The sequence below is a fragment of the Meleagris gallopavo genome, chromosome 13 (assembly GCF_905368555.1).
Source record: "Meleagris gallopavo chromosome 13, MGAL_WU_HG_1.1, whole genome shotgun sequence".
NCBI classification, from domain to species: domain Eukaryota; kingdom Metazoa; phylum Chordata; class Aves; order Galliformes; family Phasianidae; genus Meleagris; species Meleagris gallopavo.
In genome coordinates this window covers 1663476-1683439 of record NC_139416.1, presented here as the reverse complement: position 1 = coordinate 1683439, position 19964 = coordinate 1663476, and the positions used below count along the sequence as shown (strand labels likewise).

Below are 19964 nucleotides of genomic sequence, written 5' to 3'. Positions count from 1 at the left end.
GGAGACCTCAGATGCCACCTTTGACTGGGAAAGGAACTGAGTGCCCAGGTGATGCCAGCTCAGTTGTGCCTTGTCACCTCTAACTGCCAATGGACACGAGCAGCAGCGTCTCCACATTCTCTGCTCCATTTGTGGCTCTGCAGTGTCCCGTACTACAACTCTGTCTCAATCTGTGCCCCAACTACATGGGCCCCTGTGGGGAACACTTCATGGAGAGATTCTGCACACCCAATTCACCCTTGATGTTCCAACCCTAGGCATCCCACCTCATCAGAGATGGGTGGTGGCTCCAATCACTTTCCCTCCAGCAGTGTAGGTTTCCAGAATTGACAGCTTCTTTGTTCTCAGACATGGCTTTATTGAGATTGAAACACAGGTTTGGCAGCAGCAGAGGGGCCAGTGCCAGGATCCAAGCACGAGGCCGGGCCAGCACCTCACCAGGCCACCACGTTCCCTTCCCAGTCCAGGAAGGTCCCGCTGTCCTTCTCGGAGAGCTTGGAGAGCACCTTCAGCATCCCTCCTACGCTCGCGTCCACCGTCAGCGGGGGCTGCAGGGCAGAGGGAGAAACACGGGCGTGTGTGCCCAAGGGCTGCCCAGGCTGTGCCCTGGAGCCCGGCTGCGGGAAGGCAGCGGCTGGGCCGAGGGGGAAGCAGAGCCCTGGCAGGAGGGTGAGAGCTGGGAAGGCGGGCGGTGGGGCTGCCGGGAGCCAGGGCTGGCGCTGCGCAGGGGTCCCAGGGCAGGGAGAGCTGCCATGGTGCTGAGGGAGCGGCCCCCTGAGGGGGTCTTGGGGCAGGGCTCCGGGAGACAGCAGCCTCCCATGGGAAACCAGCACAGGCTGTGGATGCACCCAGCGTGGGGAAGCTCCTACCTTGTCTCCTCCTTCACTCCCCATGTCCGTTTGCACCCAGCCGGGATGGAAAGTGACGCAGAGGATGCCATGTTCCTGGTACCCCATGGACTGGCACCTGGTGAGCATGTTCAGAGCAGCCTGTGGAGACAGCACAGGGATCAGGTGAGAACTGGGGCAACGTGCTGTGAGTGAGGTGTAGGGACTGTCAGAGCTGATACTGGAAGGCTCATTAAGTCATTGGCCAAGTGGAGAAGGTTGGCTCAGGCTCAACGTGGCACATACCTTGCTACAGCGGTAACAGACAGCTTGTATGGCTTCCCATAAATACATTTCTCTGATAGATCCTCCTATACTGGAAATGTTGATGATGGCTGCCTTGCTGCAACTCATCCCCGAACCTGGGCTCCCCTGGGCTGCCTTCTTCAGCATTGGCAGGAACGCCTGTGGGGAGGAAAATGAGAAGCATGCACAGAGGAGACTCATTGGGAGGGCATGTTTCTTTCTGTAGTGGGTCATATCAGAGCAACAGAATCAGAAAACAGTTGTTATTGGCAGATATCTCTGTAGATCATCTGGTGCAACCTCCCCTATTGTATGGGAACTGCTGAATCACAGCCTGAACCTCTGATTGATCACCTGAGGTGAGCACCGAGTCAGCCCTGGGAGCACAGGTGAAGGCAATTCTCCTGGCTGCACTTCTCCTAGACCCATTTAAGAGCTGACTACCAGTGGGAATGGATCTCTTTTTGAAGATCCCTCCTTTGGTGTTTTACAGTAAGCCCTGGACTAGGGTATGCACTCTATCTATCTACTCTCTTTTTGTATAATGGCCTGCTTAGCCAAACTCCCTGGTATATTTCATAATTATAACATCTGTATATCCGTTGATTATATACTTACCCAAGCAGAGTCACCAAGAGCCCATTACCCAAGACCATGTCCAGGTGACTTCTGAGCATCTCCAAGAAGGGACACTGGACAGTACCAGCAATGAGCCCCTGCCAACACTCAACCACCCACCAGTGCTAAAAAAAAAGGCAGAGTGCAAATTCTTATTCCTCTGGCTCAGATCGTGATACTCTGCTCTCTGGCATGGGCCCGTACCTATGCATTCTTATCTTGTGGCCCCAGGCTCCAAAGTGCCAAATTCTTCAGCCTGCCTCCTGGTCCCAACCTGGAATGGGCACTGTGTGCTCATCCCTTTCTGCACTCATTTGAATACCTACTTCTGACATCAAGAGAGACCTGAGTGGGACCTGAAGTGTGAGGGACCTGACAACAGGGCAAGAAGACAGCAGGCAGAGAGTAGATGAGGGCCCCGTCCTACCCACCACTACCTCCATCCATAGAGGATCTGAGAGGGCCTCAGGACAGGGACGTTCCTGGAGCTGTGGTGAGCACGTTACCTGGCTGAGCAGCAGGGGTGCAATGGTGTTGGTGGTGTACACCTCAGACATGTCCTTCAGTGTCTCGTTGTCAAGCGTGTTTGCCCTTACAATCCCAGCATTGTTGATGAGGAGGTTCAGCCCCGAGCCCTTGAGGCGCTCCCCGACGCTGGCTGCGGCCGCCTTGATGCTGGTGGGATCGGTGACTTCTGCAGAGGCGAGGTGGGGAGGTGAGAGCCCGCTGCCCTTGGTGTCTGCCAGCAGGCACGGTGCTGGGACAGAGCCCTGCACCAGGGATGTGGGAGGACGCAGTGCTGGCAGAGCGGGGAGCCCAGGGAGGCACCTTGTGCTACAGCTGTGTCACCTACCGAGCGGGACGATGACCAGGTTGGGGTGCTTGGAGGCCAATTTCTGCAGCTCCTGTAGAAGACAGCGGGTGTGAGCCCGCTGTCACACTCTGTTCTGCTCAGCCAACAGCAGCCCTTTGCCTCCAGCCCTGGGGCACACGGTGCCAGGCAGTGGCAGCAGCTCCCTTCTGGACCCCAGGGAGCCCTGGGCACCCCATTGCTTGCATCCCGCCCCAGTTCTCCTGTGCCCGAGGTCCAGGGCTGCAGCTCCCTGGCGGAGCCCTTCACACATCCCCACTCCTGCAGCAGCCCTGCTGTCCCCCACCTCAGCTCCAGCCCAGCCCAGCCTCACCTGTGCTCGCTGTCCCTTGGGGTCCCGACAAGTTGCAAAGACCCACTCAGGTGGGTTTGGCAATGCCAGCAGGTGCCGGACAAACCCCAGGCCGATTCCCCGGTTGGCCCCAGTCACCAGAGCCGAGCGGACACGCAGCTCTCCCATATTGCTTCTCCTGCTTCTCCTCTACCATGTGGTTTTGTTCAGCACCCTAATGCTTCTTATAGCTTGCTGAACTTCCACCCCACCCACACAGGGCTTGTACAAACTTGTGCTTCTCTGTATAATCCCTCCAGCTCTTTGAAATGACAGGGACACAGCTCCTGGCTGGGAGCCAGCCTTACAAAGGGCAAAAACAACTTGGCTTTTTAAGGCAAACTGCTGGTTAGGTGTTTGGAAGGTGAGTGTGTATCTGGTCAAATAACACCTGGTCCAGACCCTTTTTCCTGTCCCACACAGGGTATGGAGAAAGAGGGGCAGGCATAAAGAATGTGCAGAAACACAAACATGAAATGTGGCCTTAAGATGTGCAGGGATGTGTTCATGTGAACTCAACTTATTTAATTATGCAGATGGGTGAAGGAATGTGAGGGAGTGAGAGAAGTTAGTCCACCCAGTGTGCTTCATGGAGCTCCTTGATAATTCAAAACTAAGGCAAATGGGGAAGCCAGGAACACAAATACACCATGGCACAGAATGGAGAAAGCCACCATGGAGACCACGACATGCGACGTGCCTTCCTGTGGCACTGCTTGGTGGGCCAGTGAGAAAGCAGGGTGCCATTTTCAGCAGACTCTATAGCAGGGTCTGTGGTGCAAGGATCCTTGTGGTTCTCAGGAGCTGTGGCAATGACACCACCAAATGTTGAAAGAGACTCTACATCTCTTAGAAAGACATTGAGGTATTCAAGAATGCCAGTAGTGTTCACCTCTCTACTCTCATTTGGCAGCTGGGGCCTGGAAAGAAGGAGCGGAATGGGTCAGGTAAGTGACTGGCTGCATGGATGGTGTCATGATCAGGATTGTATGATCCTGGAGAGGCCTTTGAGAGTCATGGTATGTGTGCAGCAGGTGGTACAGAATTGAGCAGGTGGAGTTGAGGTGTTCTGGGAAGCAAGCTGTCTGGATTGTTTGCCCAGTATTTAATCTGCACTTGATGGGGCTAGAGGATGGAGTTGTATGCAACAAAGAAGGCCCAGGAAATGCTGTCATTATAGGAAAAGCAGGGAAAAATCCTCTGATTCGTCTCACAGGATCTTGAGAGCACTCTTCCTAGAAGGTAATGTTGCCAATAGCCTGTCTGAAGTGCCTTTACACCCCTAAAGCATGCAGCCTTGGTGACAAGCAGGAGAAGTTGGAAGCCATGGTGCAATTAGAAAAGTATAACCCAGCTGTGGTCACAGATGTGCTGTAATTCACATGGCTGGAGCACAACGACTCAGGGCTACAAGTTTTTCCAGAAGAGATAGGCAGGGAGAGAAGGGTGGGGGAATTGCCCTCTGTGTTAGTGGGTTGGTAGCGTGTGAAGAGCTGCCTCTGAGGAACAGCCACCATCAGGTTGTGAGCTTGTGGGTGAAAAACAGGGACCGGGCAATAAAGGACACGTAGCGGTCAGGGTCTACTACAAATTGACTGATTGGGGCAACCTGGTGGAGGATTTCAACCACCCAGACATCTGCTGGGAAAGCAACAGGGCAGGATCCCAAAGACTCCTGGAGTGTGTTGAGGGTACCTTCCTGGCCTGGGTATTAGGCAAACCAAGCATTTCAGAGACATGTTTGCCACCAACAGAGAGGAGCTCATTAAGGAGGTTAAGATGGGAGGTGCTCTGGGCTGTAGTGGCCATGCTTCCTGGGAGGGTTTGTGATCTAGAGGAGGATGGGCCTCGCAGAAAGCAAACTCAGGACCCTGAACGTCATGAGAGCAAAGTTTGGGCTATTTAAAGAATTACTGGATGAGATCCCCTGGGATGATGACCTTACAGGCAAAGGAGTGGAGGAAAACTGGCAAATCTTCAGGACCAGCTTCCAGTGAGCAGAAGAGCTCTCTATCCCACAGTGCAGGAAAACAAGCAGAGGAGGCAGGAAACCAGCATGACTGGACAAGGACCTGCTGATCAGACTTGAGAGAAAAGAAGGACATGTATGGACCACGGAAACGGGACGTGTCGCCTGAGAAAAATACCGGGATGCTGTCTGGACACGCAGTGTTGAGCGCTCAAAATACAAGTGAGGGCCATACCCATGTATTCGTCAGGGCAAAACCCCATTGCCCACCTCCACAGCCTTTCTGGCTGAAAAACATTCCCCTTCGGCCCACATGCACCCAGCAGTGCGCAGGGCTTTTTGGTGGCATTGGGCAGCCTGTCACAGGAGACCTCAGATGCCACCTTTGACTGGGAAAGGAACTGAGTGCCCAGGTGATGCCAGCTCAGTTGTGCCTTGTCACCTCTGACTGCCAATGGACACGAGCAGCAGCGTCTCCACATTCTCTGCTCCATTTGTGGCTCTGCAGTGTCCCGTACTACAACTCTGTCTCAATCTGTGCCCCAACTACATGGGCCCCTGTGGGGAACACTTCATGGAGAGATTCTGCACACCCAATTCACCCTTGATGTTCCCAGCCCCAGGTATCACAACACCTCGGAGATGGGCGGTGGCTCCAATCACTTTCCCTCCTGCAGGGAACATTTCCAGCAATGATAGCTGACTCTTATTGAGACTCTTGAAAGTGACAGTGGAAGGGAGCAGAGGATGCAGATGCACAAAGATGAGGAGTGGAACACCCTTGGGAAGTGGCTGTCCTCCATGGGCACCAAGCATGGGACAGAGCCCATGGATAGAGATAGAGATAGAGCCAAGGACATTGCCGTTCTCAGATATGGATTTATTGAAGGGGAAGCAGAGGTCGGGCAGCAGCAGAGGGGCCAGTGCCAGGATCCAGGCAGGAGGCCGGGCCAGCACCTCACCAGGCCACCACGTTCCCTTCCCAGTCCAGGAAGGTCCCGCTGTCCTTCTCGGAGAGCTTGGAGAGCACCTTCAGCATCCCTCCTACGCTCGCGTCCACCGTCAGCGGGGGCTGCAGGGCAGAGGGAGAAACACGGGCGTGTGTGCCCAAGGGCTGCCCAGGCTGTGCCCTGGAGCCCGGCTGCGGGAAGGCAGCGGCTGGGCCGAGGGGGAAGCAGAGCCCTGGCAGGAGGGTGAGAGCTGGGAAGGCGGGCGGTGGGGCTGCCGGGAGCCAGGGCTGGCGCTGCGCAGGGGTCCCAGGGCAGGGAGAGCTGCCATGGTGCTGAGGGAGCGGCCCCCTGAGGGGGTCTTGGGGCAGGGCTCCGGGAGACAGCAGCCTCCCATGGGAAACCAGCACAGGCTGTGGATGCACCCAGCGGTAGGGGAAGCTCCTACCGGGAGTCCGGCTGCGCTCCCCATGTCTGTTTGCACCCATCCAGGATGGAAAGTGACACAGAGGATGCCGTGTTCCCGGTACCCCATGGACTGGCACCTGGTGAGCATGTTCAGAGCAGCCTGTGGAGACAGCACAGGGATCAGGTGAGAACTGGGGCAACGTGCTGTGAGAGAGATATAGGAACAATCAGGAGCTCAGCCACAGACGAGAGATGCTGACACTGTCAGAGATGATATCCTCGAGGGGTCCTGAAGTCGTTTACAGAGAGGAGAATGATCACAGCACATACCTTACTGCAGCGGTAACAGACAGCTTGTATGCCTTCCCATAAATAGACTTCTTTGATTGAACCCCCAATGCTGGAAATGTTGACAATGGCTGCCTTGCTGCAGCTCATCCCCGAGCCTGGGCTCCCCTGGGCTGCCTTCTTCAGCAGCGGCAGGAACGCCTGTGGGAGGGGAAGGAGAAGCATGCACAGAGGAGACTCATTGGGAGGGCATGTTTTCTTCCATAGTAGGTCATAGCAGAGCAACAGAATCAGAGGACAGTTGTTGTTTGCAGGTATCTCTGTAGATGAGCAACTTCCTCTACCCAAGCAGAGCCAACAAGACCCTATTGCCTAGACCATGTCCAGGTGCCTTTTGGACATCTCCAAGGAGAACACTGGACAGTACAGCAATCAGCCCGTGTCAACACTCAACCACCATCTGTGTTCAAACCAATGGCTGAGTGCAAATTCTTGTTCCCCTGGCTCAGATCACGATACTCTGCTCTCTGGCATGGGCCTGTACCTCTGCACTGTTACCATGTCACAGTGAATGGACTCAGACTCCAGCATGCCATATTCTTCAGTCTACTGACAAGTCTCAACCTGGAATGGGCATCTTGTGCTCAGCCTTTTCAGAGCTGATTTGAGCACCTACTTCTGACAAGAAGAGACCTTGAAGTGTGAAGGACCTGACAGCAGGGCAAGAAGACAGCAGGCAGAGTAGATGAGGGCCCCGTCCTACCCACCCCTACCTCCATCCATAGAGGATCTGAGAGGGCCTCAGGACAGGGACGTTCCTGGAGCTGTGGTGAGCACGTTACCTGGCTGAGCAGCAGGGGTGCAATGGTGTTGGTGGTGTACACCTCAGACATGTCCTTCAGTGTCTCGTTGTCAAGCGTGTTTGCCCTTACAATCCCAGCATTGTTGATGAGGAGGTTCAGCCCCGAGCCCTTGAGGCGCTCCCCGACGCTGGCTGCGGCCGCCTTGATGCTGGTGGGATCGGTGACTTCTGCAGAGGCGAGGTGGGGAGGTGAGAGCCCGCTGCCCTCGGTGTCTGCCAGCAGGCACGGTGCTGGGACAGAGCCCTGCACCAGGGATGTGGGAGGATGCAGTGCTGGCAGAGCGGGGAGCCCAGGGAGGCACCTTGTGCTACAGCTGTGTCACCTACCGAGCGGGACGATGACCAGGTTGGGGTGCTTGGAGGCCAATTTCTGCAGCTCCTGTAGAAGACAGCGGGTGTGAGCTCCACTTATCCACTCTGATCTGCTCAGCCAACAGCAGCCCTTTGCCTCCAGCCCTGGGGCACACGGTGCCAGGCAGTGGCAGCAGCTCCCTTCTGGACCCCAGGGAGCCCTGGGCACCCCATTGCTTGCATCCCGCCCCAGTTCTCCTGTGCCCGAGGTCCAGGGCTGCAGCTCCCTGGCGGAGCCCTTCACACATCCCCACTCCTGCAGCAGCCCTGCTGTCCCCCACCTCAGCTCCAGCCCAGCCCAGCCTCACCTGTGCTCGCTGTCCCTTGGGGTCCCGGCAGCCTGCAAAGACCCACTCAGGTGGGTTTGGCAATGCCAGCAGGTGCCGGACAAACCCCAGGCCGATTCCCCGGTTGGCCCCAGTCACCAGAGCGGAGCGGACACGCAGCTCTCCCATATTGCTTCTCCTGCTTCTGCTCCAGCTCACGTTGCTTGTTCAGTGCTCAAATGCTTCTTATAGCATGCTGAGCAGACAGCCCACCCACACAAGGCTTGCGCAAACCCTTGCTGTGGGTACAATTTCTCTTGCTCTTTGGACAGTCCAGGATGAAGCTGGCAGCTGGGAGGCAGCCTTTCTATGGGACAAAAGTCACTTTGCTTTTTTAATTACAATCTGGCTGTCTGGCGATGCCTGAACCCCTAAATCGATAGCCAGCAGCAGCCCTGGCCAGGAGAAGCGTTGGTGTGTGAGGAGAGTGGAAGCAGCAAGTGGGAAGGAGACACGATGCCCCTGGGTCTGCAGGGCTTCCACTGAGCTGCTCCACCAGCATCACAAGCCAGATGGGCTTTGCAGATCGTAGCCATGCATAAACCAGGAATTTCCAGCAGTGACATCTGTCACTTGAGGGGACACCTGGCAGTAGCTGTGGTTGGGAGCCGCGAGGATACTGATGTACACAGATGAGCAGTGGAATACCCCTGGGAAGTGACTGCCCTCCATGGTGTTCCACAGAGCCTGTTGTGCTCACAGAAATGGAGCCAAGAGCATTGCTGTTCTCAGACATGGGTTTATTGTGTATGTAGCAGAGGTCGGGCAGCAGCAGAGGACCAGTGCCAGGATCCAGGCAGGAGGCCGGGCCAGCACCTCACCAGGCCACCACGTTCCCTTCCCAGTCCAGGAAGGTCCCGCTGTCCTTCTCGGAGAGCTTGGAGAGCACCTTCAGCATCCCTCCTACGCTCGCGTCCACCGTCAGCGGGGGCTGCAGGGCAGAGGGAGAAACACGGGCGTGTGTGCCCAAGGGCTGCCCAGGCTGTGCCCTGGAGCCCGGCTGCGGGAAGGCAGCGGCTGGGCCGAGGGGGAAGCAGAGCCCTGGCAGGAGGGTGAGAGCTGGGAAGGCGGGCGGTGGGGCTGCCGGGAGCCAGGGCTGGCGCTGCTCAGGGGTCCCAGGGCAGGGAGAGCTGCCATGGTGCTGAGGGAGCGGCCCCCTGAGGGGGTCTTGGGGCAGGGCTCCGGGAGACAGCAGCCTCCCATGGGAAACCAGCACAGGCTGTAGATGCACCCAGCATGGGGAAGCTCCTACCTTGTCTCCTCCTTCACTCCCCATGTCTGTTTGCACCCAGCCGGGATTGAAAGTGACACAGAGGATGCCGTGTTCCCGGTACCCCATGGACTGGCACCTGGTGAGCATGTTCAGAGCAGCCTGTGGAGACAGCACAGGGATCAGGTGAGAACTGGGGCAATGTGATGCGAGTGAGGTCTAGGGACTGTCAGGAATTCAGCCGCAGCTGGGCAATTCACAGTCTGTCATAGATTATAGTAGAAGTGTTGTGATGTCACTGGCAGATAGGAGAAGGTTGAGTCAGGCTCAACGTGGCACATACCTTGCTGCAGCGGTAACAGACAGCTTGTATGGCTTCCCATAAATTGACTTCTTTGATTGAACCCCCATTACTGGAAATGTTGACAATGGCTGCCTTGCTGCAGCTCATCCCCGAGCCTGGGCTCCCCTGGGCTGCCTTCTTCAGCAGCGGCAGGAACGCCTGTGGGAGGGGAAGGAGAAGCATGCACAGAGGAGACTCATTGGGAGGGCATGTTTTCTTCCATAGTAGGTCATAGCAGAGCAACAGAATCAGAGGACAGTTGTTGTTTGCAGGTATCTCTGTAGATGAGCAACTTCCTCTACCCAAGCAGAGCCAACAAGACCCTATTGCCTAGACCATGTCCAGGTGCCTTTTGGACATCTCCAAGGAGAACACTGGACAGTACAGCAATCAGCCCGTGTCAACACTCAACCACCCATCTGTGTTCAAACCAATGGCTGAGTGCAAATTCTTGTTCCCCTGGCTCAGATCACGATACTCTGCTCTCTGGCATGGGCCTGTACCTCTGCACTGTTACCATGTCACAGTGAATGGACTCAGACTCCAGCATGCCATATTCTTCAGTCTACTGACAAGTCTCAACCTGGAATGGGCATCTTGTGCTCAGCCTTTTCAGAGCTGATTTGAGCACCTACTTCTGACAAGAAGAGACCTTGAAGTGTGAAGGACCTGACAGCAGGGCAAGAAGACAGCAGGCAGAGTAGATGAGGGCCCCGTCCTACCCACCCCTACCTCCATCCATCGAGTACCTCAGGGCCTCAGGACAGGGACGTTCCTGGAGCTGTGGTGAGCACGTTACCTGGCTGAGCAGCAGAGGTGCAATGGTGTTGGTAGTGTACACCTCAGACATGTCCTTCAGTGTCTCGGTGTCAAGCGTGTTTGCCTTTAAAATCCCAGCATTGTTGATGAGGAGGTTCAGCCCCGAGCCCTTGAGGCGCTCCCCGACGCTGGCTGCGGCCGCCTTGATGCTGGCGGGATCGGTGACTTCTGCAGAGGCGAGGTGGGGAGGTGAGAGCCCGCTGCCCTCGGTGTCTGCCAGCAGGCACGGTGCTGGGACAGAGCCCTGCACCAGGGATGTGGGAGGACGCAGTGCTGGCAGAGCGGGGAGCCCAGGGAGGCACCTTGTGCTACAGCTGTGTCACCTACCGAGCGGGACGATGACCAGGTTGGGGTGCTTGGAGGCCAATTTCTGCAGCTCCTGTAGAAGACAGCGGGTGTGAGCTCCACTTATCCACTCTGATCTGCTCAGCCAACAGCAGCCCTTTGCCTCCAGCCCTGGGGCACACGGTGCCAGGCAGTGGCAGCAGCTCCCTTCTGGACCCCAGGGAGCCCTGGGCACCCCATTGCTTGCATCCCGCCCCAGTTCTCCTGTGCCCGAGGTCCAGGGCTGCAGCTCCCTGGCGGAGCCCTTCACACATCCCCACTCCTGCAGCAGCCCTGCTGTCCCCCACCTCAGCTCCAGCCCAGCCCAGCCTCACCTGTGCTCGCTGTCCCTTGGGGTCCCGGCAGCCTGCAAAGACCCACTCAGGTGGGTTTGGCAATGCCAGCAGGTGCCGGACAAACCCCAGGCCGATTCCCCGGTTGGCCCCAGTCACCAGAGCGGAGCGGACACGCAGCTCTCCCATATTGCTTCTCCTGCTTCTGCTCCAGCTCACGTTGTTTGTTCAGTGCTCAAATGCTTCTTATAGCATGCTGGACTTCCACCCCACCCACACAGGGCTTGTGCAAACCCTTGGTTCTGGATACAGCCTCACCTGCTCTGAACTGTCCAGGTAAAAGCTCCTGGCTGGGAGCCAGCTTTACTGAAGGGCAAAAGTCACTTTGCTTTTTTAATTACAATCTGGCTGTCTGGTGATGCCTGACCCCCTAAATCGATATCCAGCAGCAGCCCTGGCCAGGAGAAGCGTTGGTGTGTGAGGAGAGTGGAAGCAGCAAGTGGGAAGGAGACACGATGCCCCGTGGGTCTGCAGGGCTTCCACTGAGCTGCTCCACCAGCATCACAAGCCAGATGGGCTTTGCAGATCGTAGCCATGCATAATCCAGTCTGAGGTGGTGTCAATCCCCTTTCCCTGTCTCAGTCAGATTGTTGCTCTGATGGCCACAAGCTGGTGTTCTCTGCTCTCCTTTCTTCCCAGCAAATGCCCCATCTCCAGTGTTTCCTTGGCAGTTGTTCTTTGGAGCACAGATTCCAAAGCCACGGGCACAGGCTGATGGGCTGATGAGCAATCACTGAGGGGTGAAGTCACTGTACAGTGCAGGCGTGTTGGCTTCTCCCATCGGATTGTCTTGGCGGTTCAGTTAAGCAGAGCATCTTCTCCCCAGCCAGGCTGCCAGAACTTCTCCAAAGCCCTGCTGTGCCCAGGCGTGCATCCTGGTGGCCCCTCTCCATGTCAGGCCAGTCTTAAAATCAGTGTGGAGCCACCAGAGCAGGTAGTGCTGCCTGCCTCACTCCTCTCCCACCTACCGTCTGCCAGTGCCCACATTTGGGCACTGACCTGAGGCATGATGGCCCAGCTCCATGAAAATTTGTGTCTTCTGCTCCATGTGTGCTGTCACCAGGCTCTCCCCATGCCTGCCTTGGGCTATCACAGTATTTCTTAATCCGGAAGAGGACAGATCAGTGGGTTTTGTCATATCAACATGCTCCTCATCTAGATGTGGACCCACTGCTAATAAATACGTCACCGGTGCTGATCAGTTTGTTGCCAGGACTGTCAGAAACAATTTTACATAAAACTTTTTAAAGCTTCTGCTGTCGTAGCCTTGACACAACATTTCCATGCACACGGCTGTGAGAGAGCTGAATTTTGCACACCCTACCCCCACATCTCAGCAGGACACACAGCCCAGCTCAGATGTCAGAACTGCACACAGATCTGCCTCCTGTCTGGCACTGGATTGGCATGCAATGTTTGCCATCAGGCCATACTCAATGGTTCCGCTTTTGGACCTGGGGGGGGAAATTTCCCTGCTAACTTATTTGTTAAGTACTGCTGCTGCTCTTCACCAGACTTTGCGTACAGGTACAATGTCATCGTGTTAAGCACTCCTATTTCATTCACTTATGAAGACATTCTTACCAAGATGACACATTTACCCTTTCCTTTCTGCTGTCTGTTCTTTTATTTCATGACATGTCCTCCCTGTGGCCCACACAGCTTTCTGCACCATCATGCTGTGATCTGTTCCTGCTGTGCTAGCCAACTAAGGCCATGCTTTCAGCTTCTTGGGGCAACACTGCTCTGTGCTCATCACCACTTTGAACCTCTGAGTCTTCCAGCTGTCTCTCCCCATGAGTTCTGTCTGAGGCTGATTTCTCATTGAGTGCTGTTCATTCTCTCTGCCTCAGCACACCTCCCAAACTGCAGGACTGGCTTTCTACACCCAGATAATTCTTTCCCATGGCCTTTTTCTGTATTTACACTATATTTTCATGGCCAGAGACAATCCTTAGCAGATAAATGCCATTTGCAGACGAATGCTCGGCTCTTTCACAGAATAGTCTTCCACGGTTTTCCTTTTCTGCATCATCACCCACAGTGTGATGGAAAAGTTCAGGGTGCCTCAGAACCAGATAAAACCAAGACCAGCTCTTTCATCTCTCCTGTTTCTGCTGTGTCATGTTGGTTTTGAACCTCTCCATTGTTTTAGAGCTGTAATGGTACACTGTTGACTTTGCTCTGGGGCCTCACACTGGACCATAAAATCCTAAACAAGCATTCCTTTAGCAGGGGTCACAGTCCAGCCTGGCGTGAACACACCCAGAAGAGAACAGTCAGCCTTGCTGGGGTGCCAATCACCAGTCTTGTCACAAGTGCTGCTGTCCCCGAGGCTCGGCTGCAGCAGGGTGAGACGTTCTTGCACGGGCTGAGCTTTAGGGTGAACAAAAGCAGTATTTTTCAGTATTTTTCAGGCCGTTGGTGTATCCTGTCCCACAGGCCCCCTGACAGCCATATGTCACAGAGAGATGCTTTCTGTCTTAGCGCGCTGCAAGGAGTTGGGGCATGATTGCACCTTCCAAACTCTCAGTGGCTGAAAGCTCAGTGTTCACCCTCATCTGGATACGTGCACAAAGGGCAATTGCAAAGTCGCTACAGAAATCTTGGGAAATGTCCTTTAGTTTGTCAGGCTGAGGAGCAGGGGCATGGCACTATTATCTCTATTATGTTTACTCCGCTGTGAAAGCAATAGTAAAGGTGCTGCTTTTCATCAAGGCTACTGTCTTTACAATGCCAATCTCTGTCCAACTCCAGCTCTTCTGGCCCGGGGCCCAGACGGGGATGATGCTGACGTGCTTCACGCCTTTTCTGCTTCAACCTTTGTTTGAAAGACCAGTTGTTCTGAGGGTACCCAGACCCCTGAGCTGTAAGGTGGTGAGAGGGAGTGAGACGCAGCCCTTGGACTCAGTGGGAAACTGGAAGTGACCTCAGACTTGTTTTGAACATTCGTAAGTCTGTGTGGCCTATGAGGTACAGCCAACAGAGGTGGTGCAAGTGCTCGCCAAGGCAGTCAGCAATTTGCCAGCAGTGCTGCATAACTGGGGAGTGCCAGCTGAGTGCAGGTTAGCACCTGTGACTGCAGAGCATGAGAAGGGAGGGAAAGATGGCCCAGACAGTTACGAGTTGTCATCCTGATCTTGGAAGCAGGGAATGTTATGGAAAAGATCGTCCTGAGTGCCAACATATGGCACAGAGGGGACCAACAGGTGATGAAAAAGCAGCCAGGCTGGCTAGACTGAATAGGGCCTAATGAATGGGGTTTGACCCAGCTGGCTGCCAGGCACTGGTGGTGTTCCCCATGGCTCAGTATTGGAGCCAGTTTTGTTTCACAGTTGTGCCAGTGATCTGAATGAGGGAATGGAGAGATCCCTGAGGAAGCTGAAAAGACAACCAAGTGAGGTGGCAGTGTCAAAATACTTGAGGGCAGGAAGGCTCTGCAGAGGGATCTGGATAGTCTGGATCAATACACCGAGTCCAGGTGCATGACATTCCACGAGGGCGGGCACCACGTCTTGCCCTTGGATCACAACAACCCCGTGCAGTGTTACATGGTTGGGGAAGTGCAGCTGGAAGGTGCCTGGTAGAGAAGAACCTGGATGTGCTGATTGACAGCTGGCTGAACACGAGGCAGAGGTGTGCCCAGATGGGCAAGAAGGCCAACGGCTTCCTGACCTCCACTGGAAATAGTATGGCCAAGAGGAGTGTGGAAGTGACTGTCCAGTGTACGTGGCACTGGTGAGACTGCACCTCAAATGCTGGGTTCAGTTTTGGGCCCCTCACTGCCAGAAGGATCTTGAGTTGCCGGAGTGAGTGCAGAGAAGGGCAATGAAGCAGATGCAGGGACTGGAAAACAGGAGTTATGAGGAGACACAGAGGGTATGAGGCTTGTTTGGTTTGGAGAAGTGGAGACAGAGATGAAACCTCGTAGGTCCCTACAATTTCCTGAAAGATGACTTCAGGAATGAGATGTTGGCCTCTTTTGTCAGGTGTCGAGTAATAGGACAGCTGCCAGTTGTGTTCAAGAGGTTTCTGTTGGACATTAAGAAGAATTTCTTCATGGAAAAGTTTTGTCAAACTTTGGAACGGCCTGACCAGGAAAGTGGTGGATTCCCCATCACCGAGACATTGAAGAGATGTGTGGATGTGACACCTGGGGACACAGTTTAGTGATGGGATTTTGTAGATGAGGTTGGACTCGTGAACTTGAAGGTCAAAACCTTGCATACCTTGAGTCAAAACTCCAGCCTGGTTGGACCCCTCAGCTCTCTCTGCCCACCCTGGGCCACAGTGGTCATACAGGTCCTTGTGCCCTTCAGCAGACGCAGTGATGGTGGAGCACAGTGTGCAGGAGTCCCTGTGGCTCTGGGCAGCCTCTTGAAGGACACATGCATAAGAGACCTCTGGCACGCTCCTCGACTGGGAAGGCAACTGCTTGCCCAGGTGACACCAGCTGAGCCCCCATGTCGCCAGCAGCCACCCAGGGACATAGGCAGCACTCTCCATTCCCAACCCCAGCATGCAGCACCCTGCACCCCAACTGTGCCTGCAGTGACTGCTCTCAGCTTTGTGTCCCGGACTGCCTGGGCGCAGTTGAGGCAGCCGTGTTGGGCAGATCCTGGCCATTCCTGCCCCGGGCAGCCCACATCCTTGGAGACAGAGTCTGATCCCAATTCCCAGTAGCTGTGGTTGGGAGCAGAGGATGCCAATGCACACAGATGCGGAATGGAACATGCCTGGGAAAGGGGCTCCTCTCTGCAGGCTTGCCCTGAGCGAAAGAGCCTGCTGTGCTCAGAGTCAGAGCCAAGAGCATTGCTGTTGTCAGACATGGGTTTATTGGGGATGTAGCAGAGGTCGGGCAGCAGCAGAGGGGCCAGTGCCAGGATCCAGGCAGGAGGCCGGGCCAGCACCTCACCAGGCCACCACGTTCCCTTCCCAGTCCAGGAAGGTCCCGCTGTCCTTCTCGGAGAGCTTGGAGAGCACCTTCAGCATCCCTCCTACGCTCGCGTCCACCGTCAGCGGGGGCTGCAGGGCAGAGGGAGAAACACGGGCGTGTGTGCCCAAGGGCTGCCCAGGCTGTGCCCTGGAGCCCGGCTGCGGGAAGGCAGCGGCTGGGCCGAGGGGGAAGCAGAGCCCTGGCAGGAGGGTGAGAGCTGGGAAGGCGGGCGGTGGGGCTGCCAGGAGCCAGGGCTGGCGCTGCGCAGGGGTCCCAGGGCAGGGAGAGCTGCCATGGTGCTGAGGGAGCGGCCCCCTGAGGGGGTCTTGGGGCAGGGCTTCGGGAGACAGCAGCCTCCCATGGGAAACCAGCACAGGCTGTGGATGCACCCAGCGTGGGGAAGCTCCTACCTTGGCTCCTCCTTCGCATCCCAAGTCCGTTTGCACCCAGCCGGGATGGAAAGCAACAGTGAAGATTCCATGTTCCCGGTACCCCATGGACTGGCACCTGGTGAGCATGTTCAGAGCCGCCTGTGGGAGAGAGCACAGAGATCAAGTGAGAACTGGGGCAATGTGCTGCGAGTGAGGTCTAGGGACTGTCAGGAGCTCAGCAACAGCAGAGAGATACAGAGACTATTGAAGATTGTACTAGAGAGCACATGAAATCCCTGGCAGATAGGAGAAGGTTGAGTCAGGCTCAACGTGGCACATACCTTGCTGCAGCGGTAACAGGCAGCTTGTATGCCTTCCCATAAATAGACTTCTTTGATTGAACCCCCATTACTGGAAATGTTGACAATGGCTGCCTTGCTGCAGCTCATCCCCGAGCCTGGGCTCCCCTGGGCTGCCTTCTTCAGCAGCGGCAGGAACGCCTGTGGGAGGGGAAGGAGAAGCATGCACAGAGGAGACTCATTGGGAGGGCATGTTTTCTTCCATAGTAGGTCATAGCAGAGCAACAGAATCAGAGGACAGTTGTTGTTTGCAGGTATCTCTGTAGATCATCTAGTGCAACCTTTCCTACCCAAGCAGAGTCACCAAGAGCCCATTACCCAAGACCATGTCCAGGTGACTTCTGAGCATCTCCAAGGAGGGACACTGGACAGTACCAGCAATCAGCTACTGAAAGCACTCAGCCACCCATCTGTGCTCAGAAGAAAGGCAGAGTGCAAATTCTTGTTCCCCTGGCTCAGATCACGATACTCTGCTCTCTGGCATGGGCCTGTACCTCTGCACTGTTACCATGTCACAGTGAATGGACTCAGACTCCAGCATGCCATATTCTTCAGTCTACTGACAAGTCTCAACCTGGAATGGGCATCTTGTGCTCAGCCTTTTCAGAGCTGATTTGAGCACCTACTTCTGACAAGAAGAGACCTTGAAGTGTGAAGGACCTGACAGCAGGGCAAGAAGACAGCAGGCAGAGTAGATGAGGGCCCCGTCCTACCCACCCCTACCTCCATCCATCGAGTACCTCAGGGCCTCAGGACAGGGACGTTCCTGGAGCTGTGGTGAGCACGTTACCTGGCTGAGCAGCAGAGGTGCAATGGTATTGGTGGTGTACACCTCAGACATGTCCTTCAGTGTCTCGTTGTCAAGCGTGTTTGCCCTTACAATCCCAGCATTGTTGATGAGGAGGTTCAGCCCCGAGCCCTTGAGGCGCTCCCCGACGCTGGCTGCGGCCGCCTTGATGCTGGCGGGATCGGTGACTTCTGCAGAGGCGAGGTGGGGAGGTGAGAGCCCGCTGCCCTCGGTGTCTGCCAGCAGGCACGGTGCTGGGACAGAGCCCTGCACCAGGGATGTGGGAGGACGCAGTGCTGGCAGAGCGGGGAGCCCAGGGAGGCACCTTGTGCTACAGCTGTGTCACCTACCGAGCGGGACGATGACCAGGTTGGGGTGCTTGGAGGCCAATTTCTGCAGCTCCTGTAGAAGACAGCGGGTGTGAGCCCGCTGTCACACTCTGTTCTGCTCAGCCAACAGAAGCCCTTTGCCTCCAGCCCTGGGGCACACGGTGCCAGGCAGTGGCAGCAGCTCCCTTCTGGACCCCAGGGAGCCCTGGGCACCCCATTGCTTGCATCCCGCCCCAGTTCTCCTGTGCCCGAGGTCCAGGGCTGCAGCTCCCTGGCGGAGCCCTTCACACATCCCCACTCCTGCAGCAGCCCTGCTGTCCCCCACCTCAGCTCCAGCCCAGCCCAGCCTCACCTGTGCTCGCTGTCCCTTGGGGTCCCGGCAGCCTGCAAAGACCCACTCAGGTGGGTTTGGCAATGCCAGCAGGTGCCGGACAAACCCCAGGCCGATTCCCCGGTTGGCCCCAGTCACCAGAGCGGAGCGGACACGCAGCTCTCCCATATTGCTTCTCCTGCTTCTGCTCCAGCTCACATTGCTTGTTCAGTGCTCCAATGCTTCTTATAGCATTCCACCCCACCCACACAGGGCTTGTGCAAACCCTTGGTTTTGGATACAGCCTCACCTGCTCTGAACTGTCCAGGTAAAAGCTCCTGGCTGGGAGCCAGCTTTACTGAAGGGCAAAAGTCACTTTGCTTTTTTAATTACAATCTGGCTGTCTGGTGATGCCTGACCCCCTAAATCGATAGCCAGCAGCAGCCCTGGCCAGGAGAAGTGTTGGTGTGTGAGGAGAGTGGAAGCAGCAAGTGGGAAGGAGACACGATGCCCCGTGGGTCTGCAGGGCTTCCACTGAGCTGCTCCACCAGCATCACAAGCCAGATGGGCTTTGCAGATCGTAGCCATGCATAATCCAGTCTGAGGTGGTGTCAATCCCCTTTCCCTGTCTCAGTCAGATTGTTGCTCTGATGGCCACAAGCTGGTGTTCTCTGCTCTCCTTTCTTCCCAGCAAATGCCCCATCTCCAGTGTTTCCTTGGCAGTTGTTCTTTGGAGCACAGATTCCAAAGCCACGGGCACAGGCTGATGGGCTGATGAGCAATCACTGAGGGGTGAAGTCACCGTACAGTGCAGGCGTGTTGGCTTCTCCCATCGGATTGTCTTGGCGGTTCAGTTAAGCAGAGCATCTTCTCCCCAGCCAGGCTGCCAGAACTTCTCCAAAGCCCTGCTGTGCCCAGGCGTGCATCCTGGTGGCCCCTCTCCATGTCAGGCCAGTCTTAAAATCAGTGTGGAGCCACCAGAGCAGGTAGTGCTGCCTGCCTCACTCCTCTCCCACCTACCGTCTGCCAGTGCCCACATTTGGGCACTGACCTGAGGCATGATGGCCCAGCTCCATGAAAATTTGTGTCTTCTGCTCCATGTGTGCTGTCACCAGGCTCTCCCCATGCCTGCCTTGGGCTATCACAGTATTTCTTAATCCGGAAGAGGACAGATCAGTGGGTTTTGTCATATCAACATGCTCTTCATCTAGATGTGGACCCACTGCTAATAAATACGTCACCGGTGCTGATCAGTTTGTTGCCAGGACTGTCAGAAACAATTTTACATAAAACTTTTTAAAGCTTCTGCTGTCGTAGCCTTGACACAACATTTCCATGCACACGGCTGTGAGAGAGCTGAATTTTGCACACCCTACCCCCACATCTCAGCAGAACACACAGCCCAGCTCAGATGTCAGAACCGCACACAGATCTGCCTCCTGTCTGGCACTGGATTGGCATGCAATGTTTGCCATCAGGCCATACTCAATGGTTCCGCTTTTGGACCTGGGGGGGAAAATTTCCCTGCTAACTTATTTGTTAAGTACTGCTGCTGCTCTTCACCAGACTTTGCGTACAGGTACAATGTCATCGTGTTAAGCACTCCTATTTCATTCACTTATGAAGACATTCTTACCAAGATGACACATTTACCCTTTCCTTTCTGCTGTCTGTTCTTTTATTTCATGACATGTCCTCCCTGTGGCCCACACAGCTTTC

At 55.5% G+C, this 19964-nt stretch overlaps 4 protein-coding genes across 4 annotated transcripts; all 4 read right to left on the bottom strand.

Moving 5' to 3' along the window:
- Positions 1-334: 334 nt before the first annotated feature.
- On the bottom strand, positions 335-3150 carry LOC100540290 (uncharacterized). The gene is made up of 6 exons (XM_085234599.1): positions 2936-3150; positions 2605-2656; positions 2258-2445; positions 1134-1292; positions 870-989; positions 335-548 (listed from the first exon to the last, which is right to left on the bottom strand). Exons 1-6 carry the CDS (start codon positions 3080-3082, stop codon positions 435-437), a joined length of 780 nt encoding a protein of 259 aa, XP_085090725.1. The 5' UTR covers positions 3083-3150; the 3' UTR covers positions 335-434.
- Positions 3151-5781: 2631 nt separating this feature from the next.
- LOC104916633 (uncharacterized) lies at positions 5782-8687 on the bottom strand. Its single transcript, XM_085234604.1, has 6 exons — positions 8087-8687; positions 7755-7806; positions 7408-7595; positions 6608-6766; positions 6318-6437; positions 5782-5994 (listed from the first exon to the last, which is right to left on the bottom strand). Exons 1-6 carry the CDS (start codon positions 8231-8233, stop codon positions 5881-5883), a joined length of 780 nt encoding a protein of 259 aa, XP_085090730.1. The 5' UTR covers positions 8234-8687; the 3' UTR covers positions 5782-5880.
- A 140-nt stretch (positions 8688-8827) lies between these two features.
- On the bottom strand, positions 8828-11344 carry LOC146543459 (uncharacterized). Its single transcript, XM_085234601.1, has 6 exons — positions 11136-11344; positions 10804-10855; positions 10457-10644; positions 9658-9816; positions 9357-9476; positions 8828-9035 (listed from the first exon to the last, which is right to left on the bottom strand). The coding sequence occupies exons 1-6, from the start codon at positions 11280-11282 to the stop codon at positions 8922-8924; spliced, it is 780 nt and encodes a 259-aa protein (XP_085090727.1). The 5' UTR covers positions 11283-11344; the 3' UTR covers positions 8828-8921.
- A 4625-nt stretch (positions 11345-15969) lies between these two features.
- Positions 15970-18486, bottom strand: LOC146543458 (uncharacterized). Its single transcript, XM_085234603.1, has 6 exons — positions 18288-18486; positions 17957-18008; positions 17610-17797; positions 16802-16960; positions 16500-16619; positions 15970-16178 (listed from the first exon to the last, which is right to left on the bottom strand). Exons 1-6 carry the CDS (start codon positions 18432-18434, stop codon positions 16065-16067), a joined length of 780 nt encoding a protein of 259 aa, XP_085090729.1. The 5' UTR covers positions 18435-18486; the 3' UTR covers positions 15970-16064.
- Positions 18487-19964: the final 1478 nt, after the last annotated feature.

Bases quoted from the DNA above. Each gene is read 5' to 3' on its own strand.
- LOC100540290 (XM_085234599.1), bottom strand. From the start codon at position 3,082: ATGGGAGAGCTGCGTGTCCGCTCGGCTCTGGTGACTGGGGCCAACCGG. The intron at 2,657-2,935 runs GTGAGGCTGGGC...TGTCTTCTACAG, and splicing joins CCAAGGGACAGCGAGCACAG to GAGCTGCAGAAATTGGCCTC. The intron at 1,293-2,257 runs GTAACGTGCTCA...TCCTCCCCACAG, and splicing joins CACCCCTGCTGCTCAGCCAG to GCGTTCCTGCCAATGCTGAA.
- LOC104916633 (XM_085234604.1), bottom strand. From the start codon at position 8,233: ATGGGAGAGCTGCGTGTCCGCTCCGCTCTGGTGACTGGGGCCAACCGG. The intron at 7,596-7,754 runs GTAGGTGACACA...TCGCCTCTGCAG, and splicing joins CCTGGTCATCGTCCCGCTCG to AAGTCACCGATCCCACCAGC. The intron at 6,767-7,407 runs GTAACGTGCTCA...CCCCTCCCACAG, and splicing joins CACCCCTGCTGCTCAGCCAG to GCGTTCCTGCCGCTGCTGAA.
- LOC146543458 (XM_085234603.1), bottom strand. From the start codon at position 18,434: ATGGGAGAGCTGCGTGTCCGCTCCGCTCTGGTGACTGGGGCCAACCGG. The intron at 17,798-17,956 runs GTAGGTGACACA...TCGCCTCTGCAG, and splicing joins CCTGGTCATCGTCCCGCTCG to AAGTCACCGATCCCGCCAGC. The intron at 16,620-16,801 runs GTATGTGCCACG...TCTCTCCCACAG, and splicing joins CCTGTTACCGCTGCAGCAAG to GCGGCTCTGAACATGCTCAC.
- LOC146543459 (XM_085234601.1), bottom strand. From the start codon at position 11,282: ATGGGAGAGCTGCGTGTCCGCTCCGCTCTGGTGACTGGGGCCAACCGG. The intron at 10,645-10,803 runs GTAGGTGACACA...TCGCCTCTGCAG, and splicing joins CCTGGTCATCGTCCCGCTCG to AAGTCACCGATCCCGCCAGC. The intron at 9,477-9,657 runs GTATGTGCCACG...CTGTCTCCACAG, and splicing joins TCTGTTACCGCTGCAGCAAG to GCTGCTCTGAACATGCTCAC.